Source organism: Notolepis coatsorum (assembly GCF_963971535.1).
Source record: "Notolepis coatsorum genome assembly, chromosome: 4".
In the NCBI taxonomy this organism is placed as follows: Eukaryota; Metazoa; Chordata; class Actinopteri; order Aulopiformes; family Paralepididae; genus Notolepis; species Notolepis coatsorum.
The window spans coordinates 39,946,727-39,967,733 of NC_140168.1; the positions used below are offsets into that span (position 1 = coordinate 39,946,727).

Consider the following 21,007-nt stretch of genomic DNA (forward strand, 5'->3'; position numbering starts at 1 on the left):
AACATTCGCTACTTGTTTGCCAGCTAATAGAGTATTGTGAAAAAAAATTATTATAAGGAGTCGCAAAATAAATGACGTGTGCCGATTGGCAGATGTCGAACAAATTGTGTGTTCGAGAATGAGTGATGGGGAGTGTCCTCGTCTGTGTGCGTGCGGGCGTCTGTGTGTGTGCATCTTAAACCATGGGAGGGAGACAGAGAGGGAGGGGGGGGAAGACAATAGAGAGAAATAGCCAGACTCAGACCCAATTCCTCGTGAGACAAATGTATTTTTTTTTCTGTGCCTGTTTTCTCTTTCTACAACATCAACATTTGCAGTCTAGTAAAGGGAACAGAATGCGTCGCCACGCAGGCCCTGGGCACAGTGGGCAGGGATATGAAGAGTCATAATAACTGACCGAGCACTTGTTTTATGCTCCTCGTCTTCTCTACTGTGCCATGTGTTACTGAGGGAACAACGGACACAAAACAAGTATTGGTATAATATGAGATTTGGAAATGGAATATGGCCTATCTGGTGTTTGCACAGCAAGGCTCTTACTGTGAGCCCAAACATATGAGAGTATAATATAATTGGTAATACATTCCAATAGTCTGCCTGAGAGGAGGGCAGACGTGTGTGTGTGAGTTGCGTACATATGTACATATGTGTCTGTACATCCTGAATGAATGTAAGTCAATGGAAGGTTCACTAGGGTAAATGGTTATGGAATGAATGTAAGTCAATGGATGTCCCCCATTAGGGTAAATGGTCAGGGAATGAATGTAAGTCAACAGACGGTCCCCACTAGGGTAAATGTTCAAGGAATGAATGTAAGTCAATGGACGGCCCCCACTAGGGTAAATGGTCAGGGAATGAATGTAAGTCAACAGACGGTCCCCACTAGGGTAAATGGTCAGGGAATGAATGTAAGTCAACAGACGGTCCCCACTAGGGTAAATGGTCAAGGAATGAATGTAAGTCAATGGACGGCCCCCACCAGGGTAAATGATTATGGAATTAATGTAAGTCAATGGAGGTCCCCACTAGGGTAAATGTTCAAGGAATGAATGTAAGTCAATGGACGGCCTCCACTAGGGTAAATGGTTAGGGAATGAATGTAAGTCAATGGACAGTCCCCACAATGCTACAGTAAAACGTGGCTGTGTGTGTGTTTGTGAAGTGAAATTCCTGGGAGCATATGGCAGAGTGATCCAGGTTCACACAAGTACACAATCCCAGCTGTCCGTCCCCCCAGATGCAGAGCTCTAATTCTGCCAAGTGATTTACATCAAGCGTCTGCACAAAACCATTTCCTCCCCGCTCACCATCCAATATCCACATCACAGGCCTGTACAGAATGCATAGATATATTGGGTGTACGGTCACGTGTGTGGGGGGGGGGGGGGGGGACAAGAGACTTATTCCATGCTGACAGCACTCCCCATGCATCCACTTCATCACACTGTTTATCCTTTCAGACGTGTGGGTCTCCAGCCGAGAGAGTATAGGTAAAAGGATTTAGACAGTGAATAACATCACTGGAGGGAGAGCAAAATTGTCCCTGGGAGTCTAAAGCACAAGATGTCTTCACGTCGTAGTCGGCCGTCTTGCAGTATGTCAAGCTGGAGCAGTGCAAATCATGCAAAGAAGACACCGCGTTTCTCTGCTTACAGGTGCCTTACAGAGCTTTGGTCACATACCACATGGCGTGAACAAAAGACGTATGTAATGTACACAGCGACCTCTGGTGGTCGTCTTCAGAATTGTCAGTCAAGGTATCCCACATACTTCTCTTGAATCATGAAACCATAGAACTACAACGCAACAGCCCATATATTAAAAAAGAAGAGAAAAAATAAAAGAAAGAATGGGGGATGTTTTCAATATCCAGGCTTGGAGCAGCTAATGGCTAGCAGATTTCTTCAAAAGGAAACCTTTATCTGACAATGTCATCTTGCTACTTTCGGTGTAAGACTTATGAAAAGTGAAGCCAATAAAACTTTTTTTAAAGCCAATATAAAGTTCCGCGCTCAGTGAGGCGCCCAACAAAAATATGTGAGGAACAAAACAAAGAAAAAACATGAACATTCTCATGATATCAAATAATTCATTGTTTCTCAAGTGGGACCAGGGATGTGTGTGTGTGTGTGTGTGTGTGTGTGTGTGTGTGTGTGTGTGTGTGCGTGTGCGTGTGTGTGTGTGTGTGTGTGTGTGCGTGCGTGCGTGCGTGCGTGCGTGCGTGCGAACAGTAGACTCCGTGTGTTGTGTGATTGACGAGGTGATTGGTAGGACTAAACGAGGAGCTGTGTTCATGACTTCTGGATGACGTAAAGCCATTCACAGGTGTTATGGCCAGGACCGAGCTCTGGCAAGGTTTTTAACAACAAGCTGCCCTTCCTTCTCTGCGCGCGCACGCACACACACGGGGCTGATTGCTTCCATGTAGCCTGAACAAACATCTGAGAGGCATTAGGTCTTTTGTTGTTGTTTGACTCTGCAAAAGCTGCTGTAGTGCTCCAAAGGAATAACACTCCCAGTCCACTGGGTCGCACCTGACAAGGTGGTAGAGTGGACAGTGTGTGTGTGTGTGTGCACAGGCTCTGTTTGACTAATGACCCTGCTTCAGGTCCCTTCACACAAATATAATGAGGTGACACCTCTCCCCCCCCCACCCTCAGAACTTACACAACCATTCACACTAGGCTGAATAATGTCAGATTTATTAGCCTGAATGACATATACAAATCCATAAGTTAACATGCCATGCAGGTGGCATTACTGTAGTATCAGACATAAGAGATTTTGTAAAAAAAAAAAAAGACAAATAAAGAAAAAAAAAGAACACAAGAACATATCAATATACTGATAAGTGTAACCAGCTTGTACAAATGCAGAAATAAATCTACACGTGGTCACGTGAACACGATCCACAGTTCTTTCAAGTTACTTGATGACAGGGAACACAAAATAAAATAAAATAAAATACAGTGGGTTTCCATGTGGTCCAAGGAGTTTCCTCTCCCCCCTGTACAGCAACTGTTTCCGATTAGCACAGACATAACATCACCCATCAAAAAGGACATAAAACAAATCAATACCAAGGATTAATTTACATCCCAAAAGGGGCTATGAAAATAATTTCAATTGTTGTACAAAGTTGTGTTTCTTTCCATTTGTCAAAACACCATCATGTTTTTCTTGGGGGAAAAGAGGAGGAAAGATTATGTAAGCAATAAAACAAAGTACTTTTATTAATTCAAGCTTAGATTCATCTGAAGCGTCTCAAATGAGGGACCTTGAAAACCCTGGTTCGTTTCCAGTCTTCTGACACAGACAATGTCAAGGTTTGTGAGTCACGCTTTGGACTATTGAAATACATCTTGAGTTCTGTCCATCCATTCTCTCAGTCCATAAGTGACGTGTTCCTTTCACTCCTTTCTCTCTCTCTCTTCATCAGACAAAGAGGAGGAGGAGTAGGAGAGGTGTCTCCTCTGTCCAATTATTCGTCCCCGGCGGGCAGGTTCTCTTCGATCCTCTTGATGAACTTCATGCGGATCTCTGTGACGTTGTCTCCTCTCAGGGTGTCCTGGGCGAACTTCACGTCCACTGCCATCTGAACCTGGACCACAGCACACGTTCTGGGTTATTAGGCTGTGATCACATTGGACACCTTTTGGGCACACCTGGGTTTTTTCTCGTATTGTTTTCAATGGTTTTGTTGCGACAGGCGAGACTGTCTTCTCCAAACTACACGCCTCGTGTTTTTTGAAGCAGCGCTTTTTGGGGGCACCCTCGGTTGGAAATGTTTCAACTTTAGCTGCGGAGCGCGCCGACGGCAATGTCACCTTCTCGCCGACTGACCAATCGAATCAACCGAGGGTGAGGGATTACGAATCTGAGGCATCTGAATGTTAGCCAACATTAGCTAGCTATCAATGCTAATGCTAGTAATTTATGTAACTTATGTGACGTTAGCTGAGGTAGCAATGGTAATTAGGGATGCACGATAATTATCGGGCCGATAATTATCGGGCCGATATCAGCAATTATGACGTCATCCCGATAACGTTATTGATAGCTCCGATAATATAATACATTTTTTGGTTAAAAGAAATCCGGTGTGGGTGGATTTGGATGAAGGGCGCTTGTTTTTATTATAGCCTCCTCCCGTTTTGCCAGTACTGTGGTAAAACTGATAGCGTGTGGTTTAGGAACAGGGAGTTTTTCACAAATCCAGCGCTCCCCTTCTTGGCTGTGACGTAGTCACGTTACATTCGGAGACAGACAGTCGATCTGCCAATTACGTCCCTCCGCTTGCACCCACCTCTTCTTCTTACCACCAATCAGAAGCTCTCATTCGTTTATTTACCTCCGGATTGTCGGCCATTATTCTACTCGGAGCTATAACGTTAGCTGCTCCCCGCCAGCCACATTGACAAGTACCAGCGCTTATACATTACTGGCAAATGTCTTGTTGCACTTGTGGCAACGAGCGTTGTCAGCATCGACTTCAGTAAAATAGACCCAGACTTTTTTTGAGGAATTTAAACGTCGCAAACTAATCTTGTTGGCCGTTTTCTATCTCTCCTCTCTCGGCGCGAGCCGGCTGTGCTCTCACTCACTCACTCACTCACTCACTCACACACTCACACACTCACACACTCACACACTCACACACACACTCACACACATACACGGGTGCTGTCGAGAGCAGAGCTGTGTGTGTGTGAGTGAGTGTGTGTAAGAGCACAGCCGGCTCGCGCAGGCAGAGAGAGACCGAGAGAGGAGAGATAGAAAACGGCCAACAAGATTAGTTTGCGACGTTTAAATTCCTCAAAAAAAAAACTCTATAATTTCTCGAGTACCGATAGCAGTACCGATGACGTCGGAGCTTATAAATACTAAAAGAAAAAGAAAAATTATAATACAATAAATATCGGTTATCGGTATCGGTATCGGCTTGAGGAGCATAAAGTTATCGGTATCGGTGTCAAAAAATCAATATCGTGCATCCCTAATGGTAATCAGTGGCATCACTCATTGTGCCCTGTGCACTTTCTATTCTCCATGTACAACGCTGCGCCACATTTGAGTGGAAGAAAAATACGTCCAATCAGATCACAGCCTTACATAGTAGTTTTCCTTTTTCTTATTTTGAATCAACATATACTAGACGTTATTATATGACAAAGTATCACTTTGATCAAAAAATAATTGGCAAAACTAAGATTAACCTCTTAAGCCCGAGCGGTCCGGTACCGACATCACGCCATAAATCCATCTCTACAGAATGTATGAATTAATGTTGCGTTTTTCCCCCCAAATGTAGCCAAGAGTAAAGACCCTAACCCTGTCAAAACAGCAGTCAAAGTGTATATTTTCAGCACTACGTTTGTTTACCAATGGTTTGAAGTCTTATTAGTGAAATAGTAGTTATAGAAATCTAGTCGGAAAAAAGGCGAGGATTGACACGAGGATTTGGCGCAACCTAACTTTCAGTGTAGTCTTTTCAGAGAAGAGACCCAGTGCTTTCGAATTTCAGAAAACTACACTTCCCAGCTCAGGCCAGCGCCTGTCAATCATCTGACTTCTAGATTGACTTTTTTATTTCTCTTATTTTTCTGGATCATATCCCATAAAACCTGAGCGTTATTGCCATAAAACAGAACGCAGTTCGTTTCGACATTTCTGTGAACGTCTAGCAAAAACCGGCATTGCAATCTGATGAAAAATGGCAGAGAAATGTATATTATAAAAAAAGTAACTGTACTTATAGCAGATTTCATTCACGGTTTGTGAATCACGCCTGGTAATACTAAATCCAGATTGAACTCTGCCATTTGAAAGGGGAGATTTGTCCCGATCCATAGATGTGCGACTTGGCCATAATCATATTTCAAATTGCATGTGTCCGGATGGCAGAATTCAGTACAGTCTCTACAAAATCTCCTGTTTAATAATCTTCCCTTTATTTTTATTTTATTTTATTCTTTTGTACACGTGATCTACATTTTTCATGTATGGTCATTTTTAGCATGGTGTTATTCACCGGCAAAGATAAAAAAAGAAAAAAAATGAAAATTGATATTCTCCTTTGGTTCATCACAATTTACTCAAGCCTAGTAACAGACACAATGGGCCTCATTCATGAAGCGATATAAGAACAGATTTCGTTCTTAACTAGCATTTTCCTCTTATTTTGTTCTTACCTGGGATTCAGCAATGTTTTCTTATTGTTGCTCTTCTCTCAGGCAAGACCAAATTCTAAGAGTGGTCGAGAGCACTCTTACCCAGATGAGAAACATTAAAAAAGCCTACCATTCCTAATAATAATAATACATCAGATTTATATAGCGCTTTTCCTAATGCTCAAAGACACTTTACAAAACAAACAATACAATACAGTTTTAGTAGATAGATACAATAAAAAAAATAATATATATATAAAAAGGTGAGAGAGGAAGGAGTTCATGGGTTGAAAGCAAACCATTGGTCAATTGCCCCCAAATATGACTTTATAAACCCAGAACTTTTCAATAATAATAATACTTATTATTATTATTATTATTATTATTATTATTATTATTATTATTATTATTATTATTATTATTATTATTATTATTATTATAACTTATTGCGTGCGTTCTTCTTCTGAAATGGATTATATATTGCTGTTAGAACAGTTAGATGCTGGCTGCCCAGGCCGTACGCATAGAACGCATACAACATCTCCTCTCCTCTCCTCTCCGCTCCTATAGTTCTGAGCGCATTCCAGTATTTCCCAACCTACTGCGCGATTGGTTCTTGACAAGCGTCGTCAAGTCGTTCAGTATTGACAAAGCCTACTTTGCTGGAACGATTTATTTCGCACTATACAGTACGCGGTATACGTATAAGTACAACTTACAAGTATAAGTCTTTATTTGTCATCAGATTAACACATACACACACATGCGATGAGCGACCCACAGGAACACACACATGCATTGAGTCGCGAGTCGTGTGTGTGTCATTTTGAGATCTGTCGCAAATCGCTTCCTGTTGAATGGATCAGACAGCGATCAGACGCTGAAACTCGGCTGTTTTACACACGCCTCATTCACCTTATAAGGAGATGGTGGGCGTGTCTGTATGCAAATGATTTTAGCGCAAACGCACATTTGAATTTAAGAATGAGTGGAATTCACCATGCAACCGACCTGGGTAAGAACCGATTTCGACGTTAAGAACGGCTTGATGAATCTGGCGGTGGCTTTTCTTATTGTTCTCTTAACAGACAGGTAAGCAAGAATATAAGAAAAATAATAAGAGTATTGTTGAATGAGGCCCAATATTTCTGACACTGGGAATACATTCCCTGAGATCCATAGATGTAGAAATAATTTATATCTGAAAATAGGGCTAGGGCTTAAGAGGTTAACTAAGAAAGTATGATTCGTATACTTTCAGTCACATCTTAATTGAAATATATAGTGTATAGCGATACATACATGAGCATTCATACTACTGTGCATACCCCCCCCACACACACACACACACACACACACACACCCTCCACCCTGTCAGCCCCTCACCATCTCCAGGGCTCCTCTGAGCACGCCGCAGAGCAGGTTGGAGTAGACCAGTGTATTGTGGTTGTCGGGCAGCTCCACAAAGTCTACCAGAGGGTTGCTCTCCAGGATGAGAGAGAACTCATCACCTGCTGGGCTCCAGTTGGTCACGCTGGGAGTAATGCCCAGGTACATCTTAAACGCCACCTGGCAAGACACACAACGCGGGAAAAATCATTAGAATAGAACACAGTAGAATAGATTAGGGTGACAGCGGCTCGGGAGGTAGAGCAGTCGTCTGGTAATCCAGAGGTTACCGGTTCGATTCCCGCCCCTCCCGGGCAGCATGTTGAAGTGTCCTTGAGCAAGACACTTAACCACTAATTGCTCCTGATGAACAGGTTGGCACCTTGAATGTGTGAGTGAATGGGTCAAATGTGAGGAACAAATGGATAAAAGCTGTTAAATGCATCAATGCACGCACCATGTAACATTTAGAGCAGAGCAGAATAAAATAGAACAGAAGAGAGCCGAGCAGAATAGAAAATAATAAAACAGGGCAGAACAGGACATGACAGAATGGAATAGAATAGTTACTGGAGATGAACCAATACTACTTTTTCACTGCCAATACATAGACTTCTACAAGCTTTGCGTAGTGGGTGTGTCAACAGTGTTGACGCGCAATTTTCATTTCATAATAACAGAGCAGCGCGGACCTTACATTTTAAAAGCTATGGCATCTAGCTATTCAGCCCTGCGTTCGATAATGCTCTCTCTCTCCCTCACTCTCTCCCCCTCTCCCTCTCCCTCACTCTCTCCCTCTCCCTCTCCCCCTCCCCCTCCCCCTCACCCTCACCCTCACTCTCTCTCCCCCTCCCTCCTTAGGAAAAAAGTTAGCGTAGAGCCCTGGAAATCCATTTTATTTCTTCATTAGAGATAACTTACATAGCAGAAAATAAAGTCCCTTTGTTTTTAGTTTTTTTCTGACATGAAATCTCTCAGTGCTGCGTTTTACTATTGAGGAAATTCAATGATACATTGTTTGAACCTGGCAGTGGTCCGTTCGCTGGCGCCATCCATACAAACCCTAATGGTTACACTCCTAGGGAATGGAATCCACCCAAATAGAACATTGGTCAATATTTCACAGATTGAAAGGCTTATGGTTTAAGGCCTCACCTAATAAAATCAACATATATGCCAAAAAAGAAAATAAGAATATTCTAATTTACTCATCATAATCTCATTTCCATTTAATTTTGATTTAATTTAATTCAATTTCATTTAATGGAAATTGTCAAGTCAGGAATGATTGAGGTCATCAGAGAATGAGGGCCAGATGCTTTCCCTCGGCCAGGCTATCATTGCACCTCCCAAACCACTGTCTCATAGAATTGATCTCAAAATCCCGCCCTCTTTTTGGTGTCGCTTCCCTTGGCCAGACGTTGTCCGCTCAGAGAAGACCCCTACACGGAGTCTAGACAGTCAAGCATCTATATAGCGTCTAGCAAGCAGAAGGCCACGCCCCCTCACCTCAGCCTACAGAGAGTTGGCTGTGCTCAGAGAGGGTGACCTAATACACTCAAACGACACGTCTGAAGCTGAACGGAAATTATACTCATGACATTAACAGACGACAATAAGCAATCAGACATGCATATGACTGAATCAAAACACCATTGTACTGAATCTTTAAGAAAAGAAAACGATGGAAAATATCCATTGTACGTGAGAGTGGGTATCAGTGACGTATTCAGGTGAAGGGGATTGCATTTCAGTCCTTGTGTAGGTGAACCCGATAGCTTAGCTGTGGGGAAACTAAGACACCAGGCATCAGGCTCTTGCCATCAAAGAAAAGTTCTGCTCAGCAGACAATGTGAGCTGCCTACGTGCACACACACACACAAGTTGGCTTTGTGGTGGCATAGCTGGGATATTTCACTGCCTGCGTGACTCCAGAAAAATGAAAAGCAGTGGAGAGCAGTGATGAAAGCTGGAAAACTATGCAGACTACTGCAGGTTGGAAGTTCAAATTCCAGTTAGTCTTCCTCCCTCGTTCCCCTCGTTTTCCTCGTTCACTCAATCAGTCAAACACTAATATTACCCCCATCTTTCATCTCTCCGTTTCTCTCTCTCGCATCAACAAAGTCTATTCCTCAAAATATCTCACTCCTCAATCAGTCCCCCCCCCCCATCTTGGGAGCGCTCCATGGTCACGCTCTAATTGGCTTGGAACCTCCTCGTTACCTTAGCGATGACATCGGCCGTTTCTCGGAAATCCTGACACCTGCCAACGCTGGAGCGTGCCAGGAAGTCCTCGATCAGACGTACTCCAATGTTATAGCCCCTGTTTGAGAGAGAGAGAGAGAGAGAGAGAGAGAGAGAGAGAGAGAGAGAGAGAGAGAGAGAGAGAGAGAGAGAGAGAGAGAGAGAGAGAGACGGACAGACAGAAAGAGAGACAAGAGATCAAGTCATCTGCTCTGTTAACAATTTGGAAAGAAACTTAGAAACAGACCATAGTACAACACAGGAAGTAAAGAGAAAAAGATGCTACCCAAATACGGTACTGCAAAGAGATAGCAGTCAATTCCAAATAGCATACAGACATTATTCCTGATTCATGCACTTGGCGGAAAGGATTCCGATGAAGGCGTTTCTCATCCCGACTTGGATACGGGACTCGGGGCACATCGAGCGGCTCGTTGGGCGATGAGCAGGAATGGGCAAGACTCACCGCCGCCTTCTAAGGCCATGCAGGACGAGCCCCCGTCTCCCAGCACCACTTAGCGAGGCAGGAAGCTCAGGGCGGTGGTGGGACACGGAAGACAAAAGAACACTGTGTATACGCTTTTACTCATAGTATATATTCAGATTCTAATTCTTTATTGCCTATATTTATTGTAACATATATATAACTGATAGGTATCTTCTGCACCTTTGCGTACACCGTTTACTTTCTCATATTCAGAGTTAATTATATTGTTTAGTTTAATTTATTTATATTCAGATAAAATTGTATTGCCTATATTTATGTATTTCTACTATTACCCTGCCCATGCCTGTACCTCCCCTCCCCCATGCTGCAATGACGCCTGAATTTCCCCAAGGGGATCAATAAAGGAATATCTTATTTTATCTCGTCAAGTATGAGATGAGCTCTTTGTTTCTGTGCAGAGCAAAACGGATCTCTAGGCATATGCTGATGTATTGGCAGATGCTGTTATATAAATAGGCAGTCGGAATCAGTCTGATTTGATTTTCACAACTGATATTTGGCTGATTGTGTAGCTGGCATTTCCCGCCTTAACACAGTTAGAGCTAAGTGAACAAAAAATAAACATAACACTGACAAGGACTATTGTTTGAGAAATAATTTCTCTGAAACACTCACGATATCATACCAGTGTATTTATCCGAGGATCGGCACGTTTCCAACCATCTGTATCAGTTATCATCCGGTATGAGTAAGGGAAAATAATATGCTTCAATATGGCGTCTTCAAAATGACCATATCTACAGATCTCCCTTCTTTCCTTTGGTTTTCAGCCTAAAATGGAGACGTGTTTTCTTCGTAGGCCAAAACGCCAGTCATTTTTATAGATTTTTTACCAGAAAAAAGGACATAAAAATGGAATCGGGTCAGTTCCAAGAAATTAACCAAAGCAGGAGGAGGAGGAGGATCCCTCACGCCACCTGGTTACATCATCACCGCCGGTGTCGTTGGGGTCACACGAACAGAGAGCAGCAGAATGTAGCACAGTGGTGTGAAGGAGTGCATTAAAGCCGGGGCGGCCCGACCTCTGCTCTGTCCGTTTCAAGAGTGACGGACAAGCTGTAAGCGAGTGTGAGAGAGCAGGACTGGTGCTTTTCACATTGTGGAGGCCAACTGCTAGGTTTACAAACACACTTACTCAAAACTGTGAAGTGTGAACACACACACACACACACACACACACACACACACACACACACACACACACACACCCCACAGGTCCGTAAATATCAACACAATTTTCATCATATTGGCTCTGTACACCGCCACAATGGATTTTAAATTAAACAATTAAGTCCAGACTTTCAGCTTAAATTTTTTAATGAATTAAAAGATAATCAAATCAGATGAACGGTGTAGGATTTACAAAATGCATTTAAAGGACCAAAAGTCCTTTAAAAGACCAAAAGTCCATTAGCAATGCATCGATCCTAAGGTCGAATCGCATTGAATCGTGGTCAAATGAAGAGATTTCATGATGCATTAAATCGTTGCCTGAAGAATCGTAATCGAATCGAAGTGGGGTCAAATATTTACACCCCTAACGTGGCATTATATTAATGGTCTGTGAAGTGTTCCCACCAACAAAACAGGGGACATTACGCTCACATTTTGTCCAGTTGCTTGTTCACCTCCTCGTCGTTCTCGTAGTCCTTACAAAGCTGGGTGACCAGGGCGCCGTAGGTCAGCGTGAATAGCTCAGAGTTCTACAGGAGAGAGATAGAAAGAGGGGAAGAGACACAATTACAAACAGGTGGACATGAAGTACAGTGGCCCAACTGGCTTCCCATTGCCGCTTCAAGGTCCTTGACCTGGTACACCGTGCAGTTATGGGAACGGCTCCCGGCCTACCTCCGGTCAATGGTCTCTAACTACACACCCAAGACTACAACTAGAAGACCCCTCCACTCTACATCTTCTGGCCGCCTCAGACCCACACCTCAGTTCCTCCCTCCCCAACACCCTGGACCCCATGCAATTTCGCATATCACCCCAACAGGTCCACGAAGGACGCCATAGCCCATGTGCTGCAAATAGCAGCATCACACCTGGACAAAAGGCAGGGGAACTATGTGAGAATGCTATTCATCGACTATAGCTCAGCATTCAATACCATAGTCCCCTCCAAACTCGTAGCCAAGCTCAGGGACCTGGGCTTGAACTATGACCTCTGTCAGTGGGTCTTGGACTTCCTGACAGGAAGACCCCAGGTGGTGAGAGCAGGCAAGTCAACTGCATCTCCTCATCACAACACAATTATCAAGTTTGCCGACGACACAGTCGTGGTGGGCCTGATCTCTGCAAACAACGAGAGGGCCTACATGGAAGAGGTAGAGGACCTGGCGGCCTCTATACTTTCCACAAGCAACTTGTCCTTTTGCGCGATCTGATTGGCCACTGACGTTTCTGGTCATGTGACATGTGCGCCCAATCGTGTGACGGCAAGTTCTTTGGACGGTTAAGCTTAGGCGCTCTTTCGAAGTTGGTTAAGGTTAGAGTTTGTCTTAGAGCATGGCGATAGAACGCCAGCCCTGATTCCAAACTCTAACCTTAACCAACTGCGAAAGAGTCGCCTAAGCTTAACCAGTGATAAACTAGGCGTTAGGTCGTTTGCAGGCTGTTCGACGCGGAAATGGGCTAAGACACTGCTCGTCATGCGCACATGTCACATGACCAGAAACGTGCGTGGCCAATCAGAGCGCAAAACGGGAACGCGGAAGGACATGGTGCTTGTGGAAAGTATAGACGCGACCTGGCGCGATGGTGTCAGGAGAACAGCCTCTCCCTGACCGTCAGCAAAACTAAAGAGATGATTGTGGGGGAGCTCCAGTAGCTCACCGCGTACCTCGGACGCTATTTCGGCGTCGGGGACAACCGTGCGCGTCACGGATCTGGGGTACACGAGTTCGACTCCCGGACTTGCCATATTTTCTCAGAGTGTCTTTCCCCCGATCTATACCCCATTCAACCTGTCTCTGTCGGTCATGCTTGACCAGAAAAAGCGATAAACGCTAAAAGAACCAGCTGACTGGTCAAAGTAAAAAAAAAAAAAAAATAGATGATTGTGGACTTTAGGAGGTCGGGGGCAAGGGACTACAGCCCCCTCAGCATCGACGGGGGAACCGGTCGAGAGAGTGAGCAGTTTTAAGTACCTCCGAGTCCACATACCCGAAGACTTGACATGGACTACACACATTGACAGTGTAGTGAAGAAGGCACGGCAATGTCTCTACTTCCTTAGGCGCCTAGGGAAGTTCAAAATGAGTCACAAGATCCTCAAGAACTTCTACTCGTGCACAATAGAGAGCATCCGGATTGGTAACATCAAGTTTCAAGTTTCTTTAATAGTTGTCATACAGAAGTACAGAATAGTTTTATACAAAATGCTTCTTTCTGGTTTGGGAATAGCACCGCACAAGACCACAGCAGACTACAGAGAGTGGCCCGTTCAGCAGAGCGCACAATTGGAGGTGGGCTTCCCACTCTCCAGGATGTTTATAACAAGCGTTGCAGGGCCAAGGCTAAGAGAATAATCAAAGACTCTAGTCACCCAAACAACTGCCTCTTTGAACTGCTGCGGTCAGGCAAGCGCTACCGGAGCCTCATGGCCAGTACAGAGACTCAGGTCGCATTCACACCAGAGCCGCTTGGTCCGCTTTAAACGCACCAGAGTTTGTTTCCTCGGATAGTCCGCTTGGTTTTGGGTAGTGTGAAAGCTCATTCAAACTCTGGTGCGGACCAAAAAAGCTAACTCTGGTCTGCCTGAAAACGTAGGTCTCGGTTCGCTTCCAAGTGAACCCTGGTGCGTACTTTTGTGCAGGGCTGTACACTGCGATGATATGGTCGCGAATTGCCCCTTTAATTGGCCATTGCGATTGGTAAATATTATCTGGGGGCGGGCTTGCGAGTAGTGCTTTCAAGCCTTGCATTCGCATTTCACTCCTAAATTATCCAAGGCGTGTGACGACGCCACTCACGCGAGCTGAGCAGTGAGCACTCAGCAGGTATGATCAGCGGGAACAATCGACTGAGCACTCACTCTGATAGACTGGCTGACTGTCTGATTTAGCTATGAAGAAAAGTAAAGTTAGTATTGCTTCATATTTTCGACGCGTTCGACCTCCTATAGTGAGCCGAACTGAACTGAACTCAAGACACACAGAGCGTCTGCCGCTCCTCCTCCTCCTCCAGCCCTCCCGCACCCGTGGCTGTTGTAAACACTAGTCTCTAGTGGGACACTGGGACCTCGGTGAGCCTGCCAGCAGGCTAGCTACTGATAGTCTAGTAGTGCATGATAGCTCGCGTTAGCTCACTGTTCAAAACGAAACGTAGTTCACTGAGGAGTTGTCTTATATAGCAGTAGCTACAGATAGCTCCTGATATCAATGTCTTATGAGTCGATGCGTATTCGAGCTGAGGGCACGCTGAATATAGTCAATAGGGTCCAGCTGCAGCGCCGGATAATCCTGGCCGTAGCTGGAGGCTACAGTATAGGGTCCAGCTGCAGCTCCGGAGAATCCTGGCCGTAGCTGGAGGCTACTCGAGTACACACAGACAGTGGAGCTGGTTGCATATAGCGAGCATTTTGACTTGTTGCGTGGTGGCGATGTCTCGCAGATAATACAACTACAAGTATGATTATATAATATATATATTTTATTAAAAAAAATTATATAAATTCTTTTTTTTCTTTTTTTTTTAAATCAAAAACAATCGATATAAATAATGGTAAAATTGTTATTAAAAAATTTGCCCCTAAAAAATATTTTTTGCCCCTAAATTTCTCATTTAGGGGCAAGTGTGCCCCTAGTGAAAAAGCTTAGCGTACAGCCCTGTTGTGGTGTGAATGCTCATCGGACCAAACGCAAGACCAAATATAGGAAGTGACCCGATAAACTGTGCATCTTGAGTAGAAGGAAACAAAACAAATGCTGCGGCACGCACTGCAAAACAAGCACGTGTGGAACATGTCTCGTGGACAGACGTGGGCGAGTGAGGAGGTAAAAGCCCTGATAGAAATAATGGTCAGATTAGCTAATTAAACAGCTGCTTGTGGCCACTCACAAAAACAACGAGGTGTGTACAAGTTGTTTAGCGAGAGAATGATGGCAATGAGCTTCAATCGAACAATCAACCAAACAATGTCACATCAAAGTAAAAAAAACTGCGTCAGCATTTAAGCAATATATGAGAATAATGTGTGTGCGCTGGGCTGCTTCGCAGAATAATGTGGTGTGTGTGCGTGTATGTGTGTGCGCTGGGCTGCTACGCAGAATAATGTGGTGTGTGTGTGTGTGTGTGCGCTGGGCTGCTTCGCAGAATAATGTGGTGTATGTGTGTATGTGTGTGCGCTGGGCTGGGCTGCTTCCAGGGCACGAAATTAACTTTTTGACTCACCGGCCAGTGGCGGGTAGATGGGAAGAATCTACCCGCCAAGCATATTTCTTAACAGCCAAATGTTTTTTTTCTTTTTTTATAAAATATATATATTGTATAATCATACTTGTAGTTGTATTATCTGCGAGACATCGCCACCACGCAACAAGTCAAAATGCTCGCTATCTGCAAACAGCTCCACTGTCTGTGTGTATACTCTAGTAGCCTCCAGCTCCAGCAAGGATTCTCCGGCGCTGGAGCTGGACCCTATTGGTAACGTTACTGTGCTTTGGTCATATCACATTCAGCATGCCCTCAGCTAGAATACGCATTGAATCAATGTCATAAGACATTGATATCAGGAGCTATCTGTAGCTACTGCTAGCCCGCTAGATAACGTTAAGACAATGCCTCAGTGAACTATTTCGTTTACTGGGACATATAGAGCTAACGTGAGCTAGCTAACGTGAGCTAACGAGCGAACAGAGGTATTATGCACTCGAGTCGACTATTGCAGCTATCAGTAGCTAGCCAGCTAGATACCGTTAGACAATGCCTCGTCATGTATTAAACTAAAAGTGAATAGTTGACTGGGTCATTGTTTAAACAGTAACGTTAGCTCACGTAGAGCTCACGTAGGTCCGCTCTAGACTAGAGCAGACTGCCTCTGTGTTGATACGAGCAGAAGCCAATAGTATCCAGCTGCAGGACTGGGCGGATATGACTCATTGCCACGGGTTTTTTCAAAATAAGAGTATCATATGAACCGAACGTTTCTAACTGCCGGAGCCAAGATATTATGACTGTAGCTGCGCTTGGGGCGGAAATGAGACCTGCACAGGATTTTCAAAATAAGAGTATCGATATGAACTACACGCCAGGTGGCGGACAGACCTCTCAGTGGCACTCGCCAAACCTAAAATCTGGTCGCCAATGGCGGGTGGCGGGCTTTAATTTCAGTCCCTGGCTGCTTCGCAGAATAATATAGTGTATGTGTGTGTATGTGTGTGCGCTGGGCTGCTTCGCAGAATAATGTGGTGTATGTGTTTATGTGTGTGCGCTGGGCTGCTTCGCAGAATAATGTGGTGTGTGTGTATGTGTGTGCGCTGGGCTGCTTCGCGGAATAATGTGTGTCTGTGTGTGCTGGGCTGGGCTGCTTCGCAGAATAATGTGGTGTATGTGTATGTGTGTGCGCTGGGCTGCTTCGGAGAATAATGTGGTGTGTGTGTGTATGTGTGCGCTGGGCTGCTTCGCGGAATGTGGTGTATGTGCGCTGTAGAGCTGTCCCCGAAGCCTGTTTTTGGGATTCTATATCCAATAGACAAGTGCCCTTTTCGATCGCGCGACATTGTTCAGAAAGTTTGGTGTACTTGACAAATTGCAGTGTGAAAGCAAACCGAACCAAATGAAGAATGCAACAATGTTGCAACTTCACCCCCCCCCCCCCGAATCGCACCGAGTCCACCAAACTATTATGTGAAAGCGAGAAGGAGCTTATATCCCCAGGCCATCAGGATGCTCAATGACAATGACACTATGTAACAACCCATCATCTACACACTACTGCACACACATCCACATGTACACACTCACTTTAAACAAACACTCACCTTACCACTCACTTTAGACACTTTATATTTATCTATTATTAAAGAGATTTGGACAACATTCATACCTCATTTGCACCCTACCCCAAGTTTTTTACCTCTGCATTCTACCTCCCTGTTACTCATTTTAATGTATATTGACTTTACCTACTTTTTTACTTCTTAATTATTATTATTCTTTTGTTGTTGTTTTACTTGCTTTCTTTTTACTGTATGTAGCACACTCTCAGGGGCTCATACAGAAAAAACAAGCATTTCATTATAAATTATTCAGTATTTTGTCCTGACAAATAATAAACAAACTTGAAAACAAACTTGAACTATTCAAGCTCCGACCTTCCCACCAGATAGGACAGCCAAAACCGGACCAATTTTCCGCCAATGACTAAAAACACACTTCTTCAATCAATATCTGAAATGAAAAAAAATCACAATAATCCTTTGTCTTTGTCTAGTATGCACTCTGCTACTAATCTACCTTGCCTATAGTATTACCTACTATGCTAATAGGCACTCAAGTATGTAGCACTCAAGTTCAACACTGTTTGACGAACAATGTAACTTACCCTTAACTGCCAGAGTTGTACCCTTGTGACTTGTTGTACAGAACTTGTAAGTCGCTTTGGATAAAAGAATCAGCTAAAATTAGTAATTACTAAATGTAAACCAGTAATGAAAGGTAACAGATTGGATCACCGACACAGATAGGATAGTGTATTCTAACTGAGCTGGGCCGGCAGCTGGAGATCAGCTTAGGGCTGGGCGATATGGCCTCTAAATGATATCGCAATATTTTTTGGCCATATCACGATACACGATATCGCGATATTTTGACATTTCCTCTAAAGCACTTAAAAATGCTTGATTTAACCCTTTGATGCATACAGTCACGCCAATATGATGATTATAATAAGTCCCTGCAACATGTTTGCATTATTAAACCATGAAGATGCTTTAAAAAATAATTTAATGAAAATGTACTAAGCGTAGTCTACTGACACACTAATAAAAATAATTATTTACATCTAAGACTAATATAAAAACTCTTGGGTGCCTAAGACTTTTGCACAGTACTGTGTTTTCTATCCACTTTAGCCAAACACACACATATATATTTATTACATGGCGTTTTAACATTCGCGAAAATGCTTGATTGTGATTGGTCAATTAGCGCTCGGTTGCCCCTGACAGCGGTCAATTATTTCTCTGTAATTCACTGCTGCTACGGGCAACGTGCGATAATGACTGCTGTTAGGGGCAACAGAGCGCTATTGACCAGTCACAATCAAGCATTTTGATCGCAGTCACGAAAGCTACGTTTTACAGCTGCACTACTTTCTGTGTGGAGTTTGCTGTGTTTATCGTGGGTTTCCCCCAGAACATAAAAAGACATGCATGCTAACATGTCAACAAATGCGCATGTTTGTATTAATTAATGATTGTGCCATTATTGCTATCAAATGTAATAATTGTGAATGATTTTCTGTAATGAGTTGTATGTATATCAAGCATCCTTGACTTCCAGGGACAACGATGTAAATAAGTCATTGGCTTTTTCGTTCCTATCCTTGACAAAAGCAAATATGTGATGTAATGATCTGTATATGTTTTGTTGTCTAAATAAATACCTACCTACCTACCTACCTACCTACCTACCTACTGTAGGTACTAGGTATATAGTAGCCGTTGCTCTTGACCAAGGTACTAGCATTACTGGAGTTGGTCCCTGGGCATCGCACTGTGTGTGATTAATAGCAGTATAACATAACTTATAACTTACATCTAAAACGGAATAGGCCCCAAGCCAATAACTAATTTAAATGACCTTGTGCAACATGACAAGACAGCAAGCCTTTACGACATCCGAGAGTCTCTGACTACTAGTTTGACAACAGAAATGCAATGAGTCCAGGCCTGGACCACCAACACACCCCAACTATACCATACAGATTACTGTCTACACTTCATGCTGCAGTGCAGACTATACCGTGTATACTATATTGTATACCACACTGGATACTATGCAACTGCAACAACAATTTGTTTCACAGAATTCATTTACAAAATTCGTTTTTCTGTATAACCTGTAGTATTAAGTTGTAACTTTCTTACTGTTGCTTTTCATATTATTAGGCCATAATAAGAGTGAGCAGATAGTAAGCATTCCATTGTATTTTCCAAATGTACTTGACTTGAATGTTGAATAAACAAAAATATGGTGCATTTCATTGCCACTTTTAATGAACATCGGAGAGGTAGTAGCTAGTAAGTTATCGTTTATAATATCACTGGTAGCCTGTCCCCCCTGCTGGTGTGGGACAACGTAGGCCAATCACCAGTAGCCAGAGGTTCCCTGTGAGTGTACTCACCTTTATACCTCTCTGTAAACTGATGTAAACCTTGGGGAAACGCAACAACTGATTGATTGATTGATTGATTGATTGAAAACTTTATTAACAGATTGCAGAATGGATGCAGACCAGAGAAAGACTTTCGTCTTGTTTACATCAGGGTCCCCCATTTTCAATTCATCAGGACATACATGACATACAGATAGACAGTACTGCTACATCTATACATTTATGACATACCAGATTTGCAAATACAGTACTGTTTGTGATACAAAAAGAGTCCAGAAAAGAGAGTATATACATTTGACGTAGAAACTGTACAACTATCAAGTCCCTGGCCGTAACGCAAGTTAGCTGAAGATGTTAGTTATAATAATAATAACGACGAGAATGACACACAGGCCATGATGGTATTAAACGTTAGCTGCTACAGTAGAGATCGTAGTGTACTTCCTGAGCTCCATCCATCACAGTCACAGTTTGCTATGGTCACTGATAAACTGAATGACAATGAAGCCTGTACATTGGTAACAACACCAAAGGTTTGCAAAATAGCAAGGCAACAGATTGAATGACGAGGAAACACCACAATAAAGCTTAGCTGATGGCTAGTTTATTCCGCTGACTCTAACTAACTAACGTTAGCTACCAACCATAGCAACAATGGCGGATAAGGTCGCTTACCATCTTCTTGTTGTCTGTCGTTCGGTTGGATTGCCTGGACATGGTATGTTTTGTTGCAGGCTTACACAGGTAGTGACTCAATAATATATAATCCTTTATTTATTTGTTTCTCGCTAAAGCAGCAGTGTCCCCGTGATCTCGCCTGTCTGTCTCGTTTCCCCGTCAGCTGTCAGACGAGTTCTTCTTCTTCCTCTGCTGCTGCTGCGTTTGACAAACAGAGCAGAGAGAGAGACGCGGTGTTTTTTCCGCCGCCGAGCGGACTGGAGTGGAACTGCTCATTGCGTACTGTACTTCTCATCAATGACCACATGGTGGCGCACTTTCATTTTTGATTACTGTAGCTATGTGTGTCGACCACATAATAATAAGTGACTTTCCTTTATGGTATATTATTTAAATCAGCCGTTGTGTGTTAGTGATCATCGTTGACTAATACAATGCAATGCCTGTTGTATGAGGGTAAAGTGTGTGTGTCAGTGTGTGTGTGTGTGTGTGTGTGTGTGTGTGTGTGTGTGTGTGTGTGTGTGTGTGTGTGTGTGTGTGTGTGTGTGTGTGTGTGTGTGTGTGTGTGTGTGTGTGTGTGTGTGTGCGTGCGTGCGTGCGTGTTTGTTTGTTTATTTACACATATAGAAACAATTACATATATAATACAATATAATCCACAAGGGATATGTAGGAGAA

At 43.4% G+C, this 21,007-nt stretch overlaps 1 protein-coding gene across 1 annotated transcript; it reads right to left on the reverse strand.

Annotated features, from left to right (window-relative positions):
* Nucleotides 1–2,686: 2,686 nt before the first annotated feature.
* trappc3 (trafficking protein particle complex subunit 3) lies at nt 2,687–20,511 on the reverse strand. Its single transcript, XM_084313526.1, has 5 exons — nt 20,327–20,511; nt 11,917–12,014; nt 9,783–9,882; nt 7,557–7,739; nt 2,687–3,601 (listed from the first exon to the last, which is right to left on the reverse strand). Exons 1-5 carry the CDS (start codon nt 20,366–20,368, stop codon nt 3,482–3,484), a joined length of 543 nt encoding a protein of 180 aa, XP_084169652.1. The 5' UTR covers nt 20,369–20,511; the 3' UTR covers nt 2,687–3,481.
* Between the last annotated feature and the right edge of the window lie 496 nt (nt 20,512–21,007).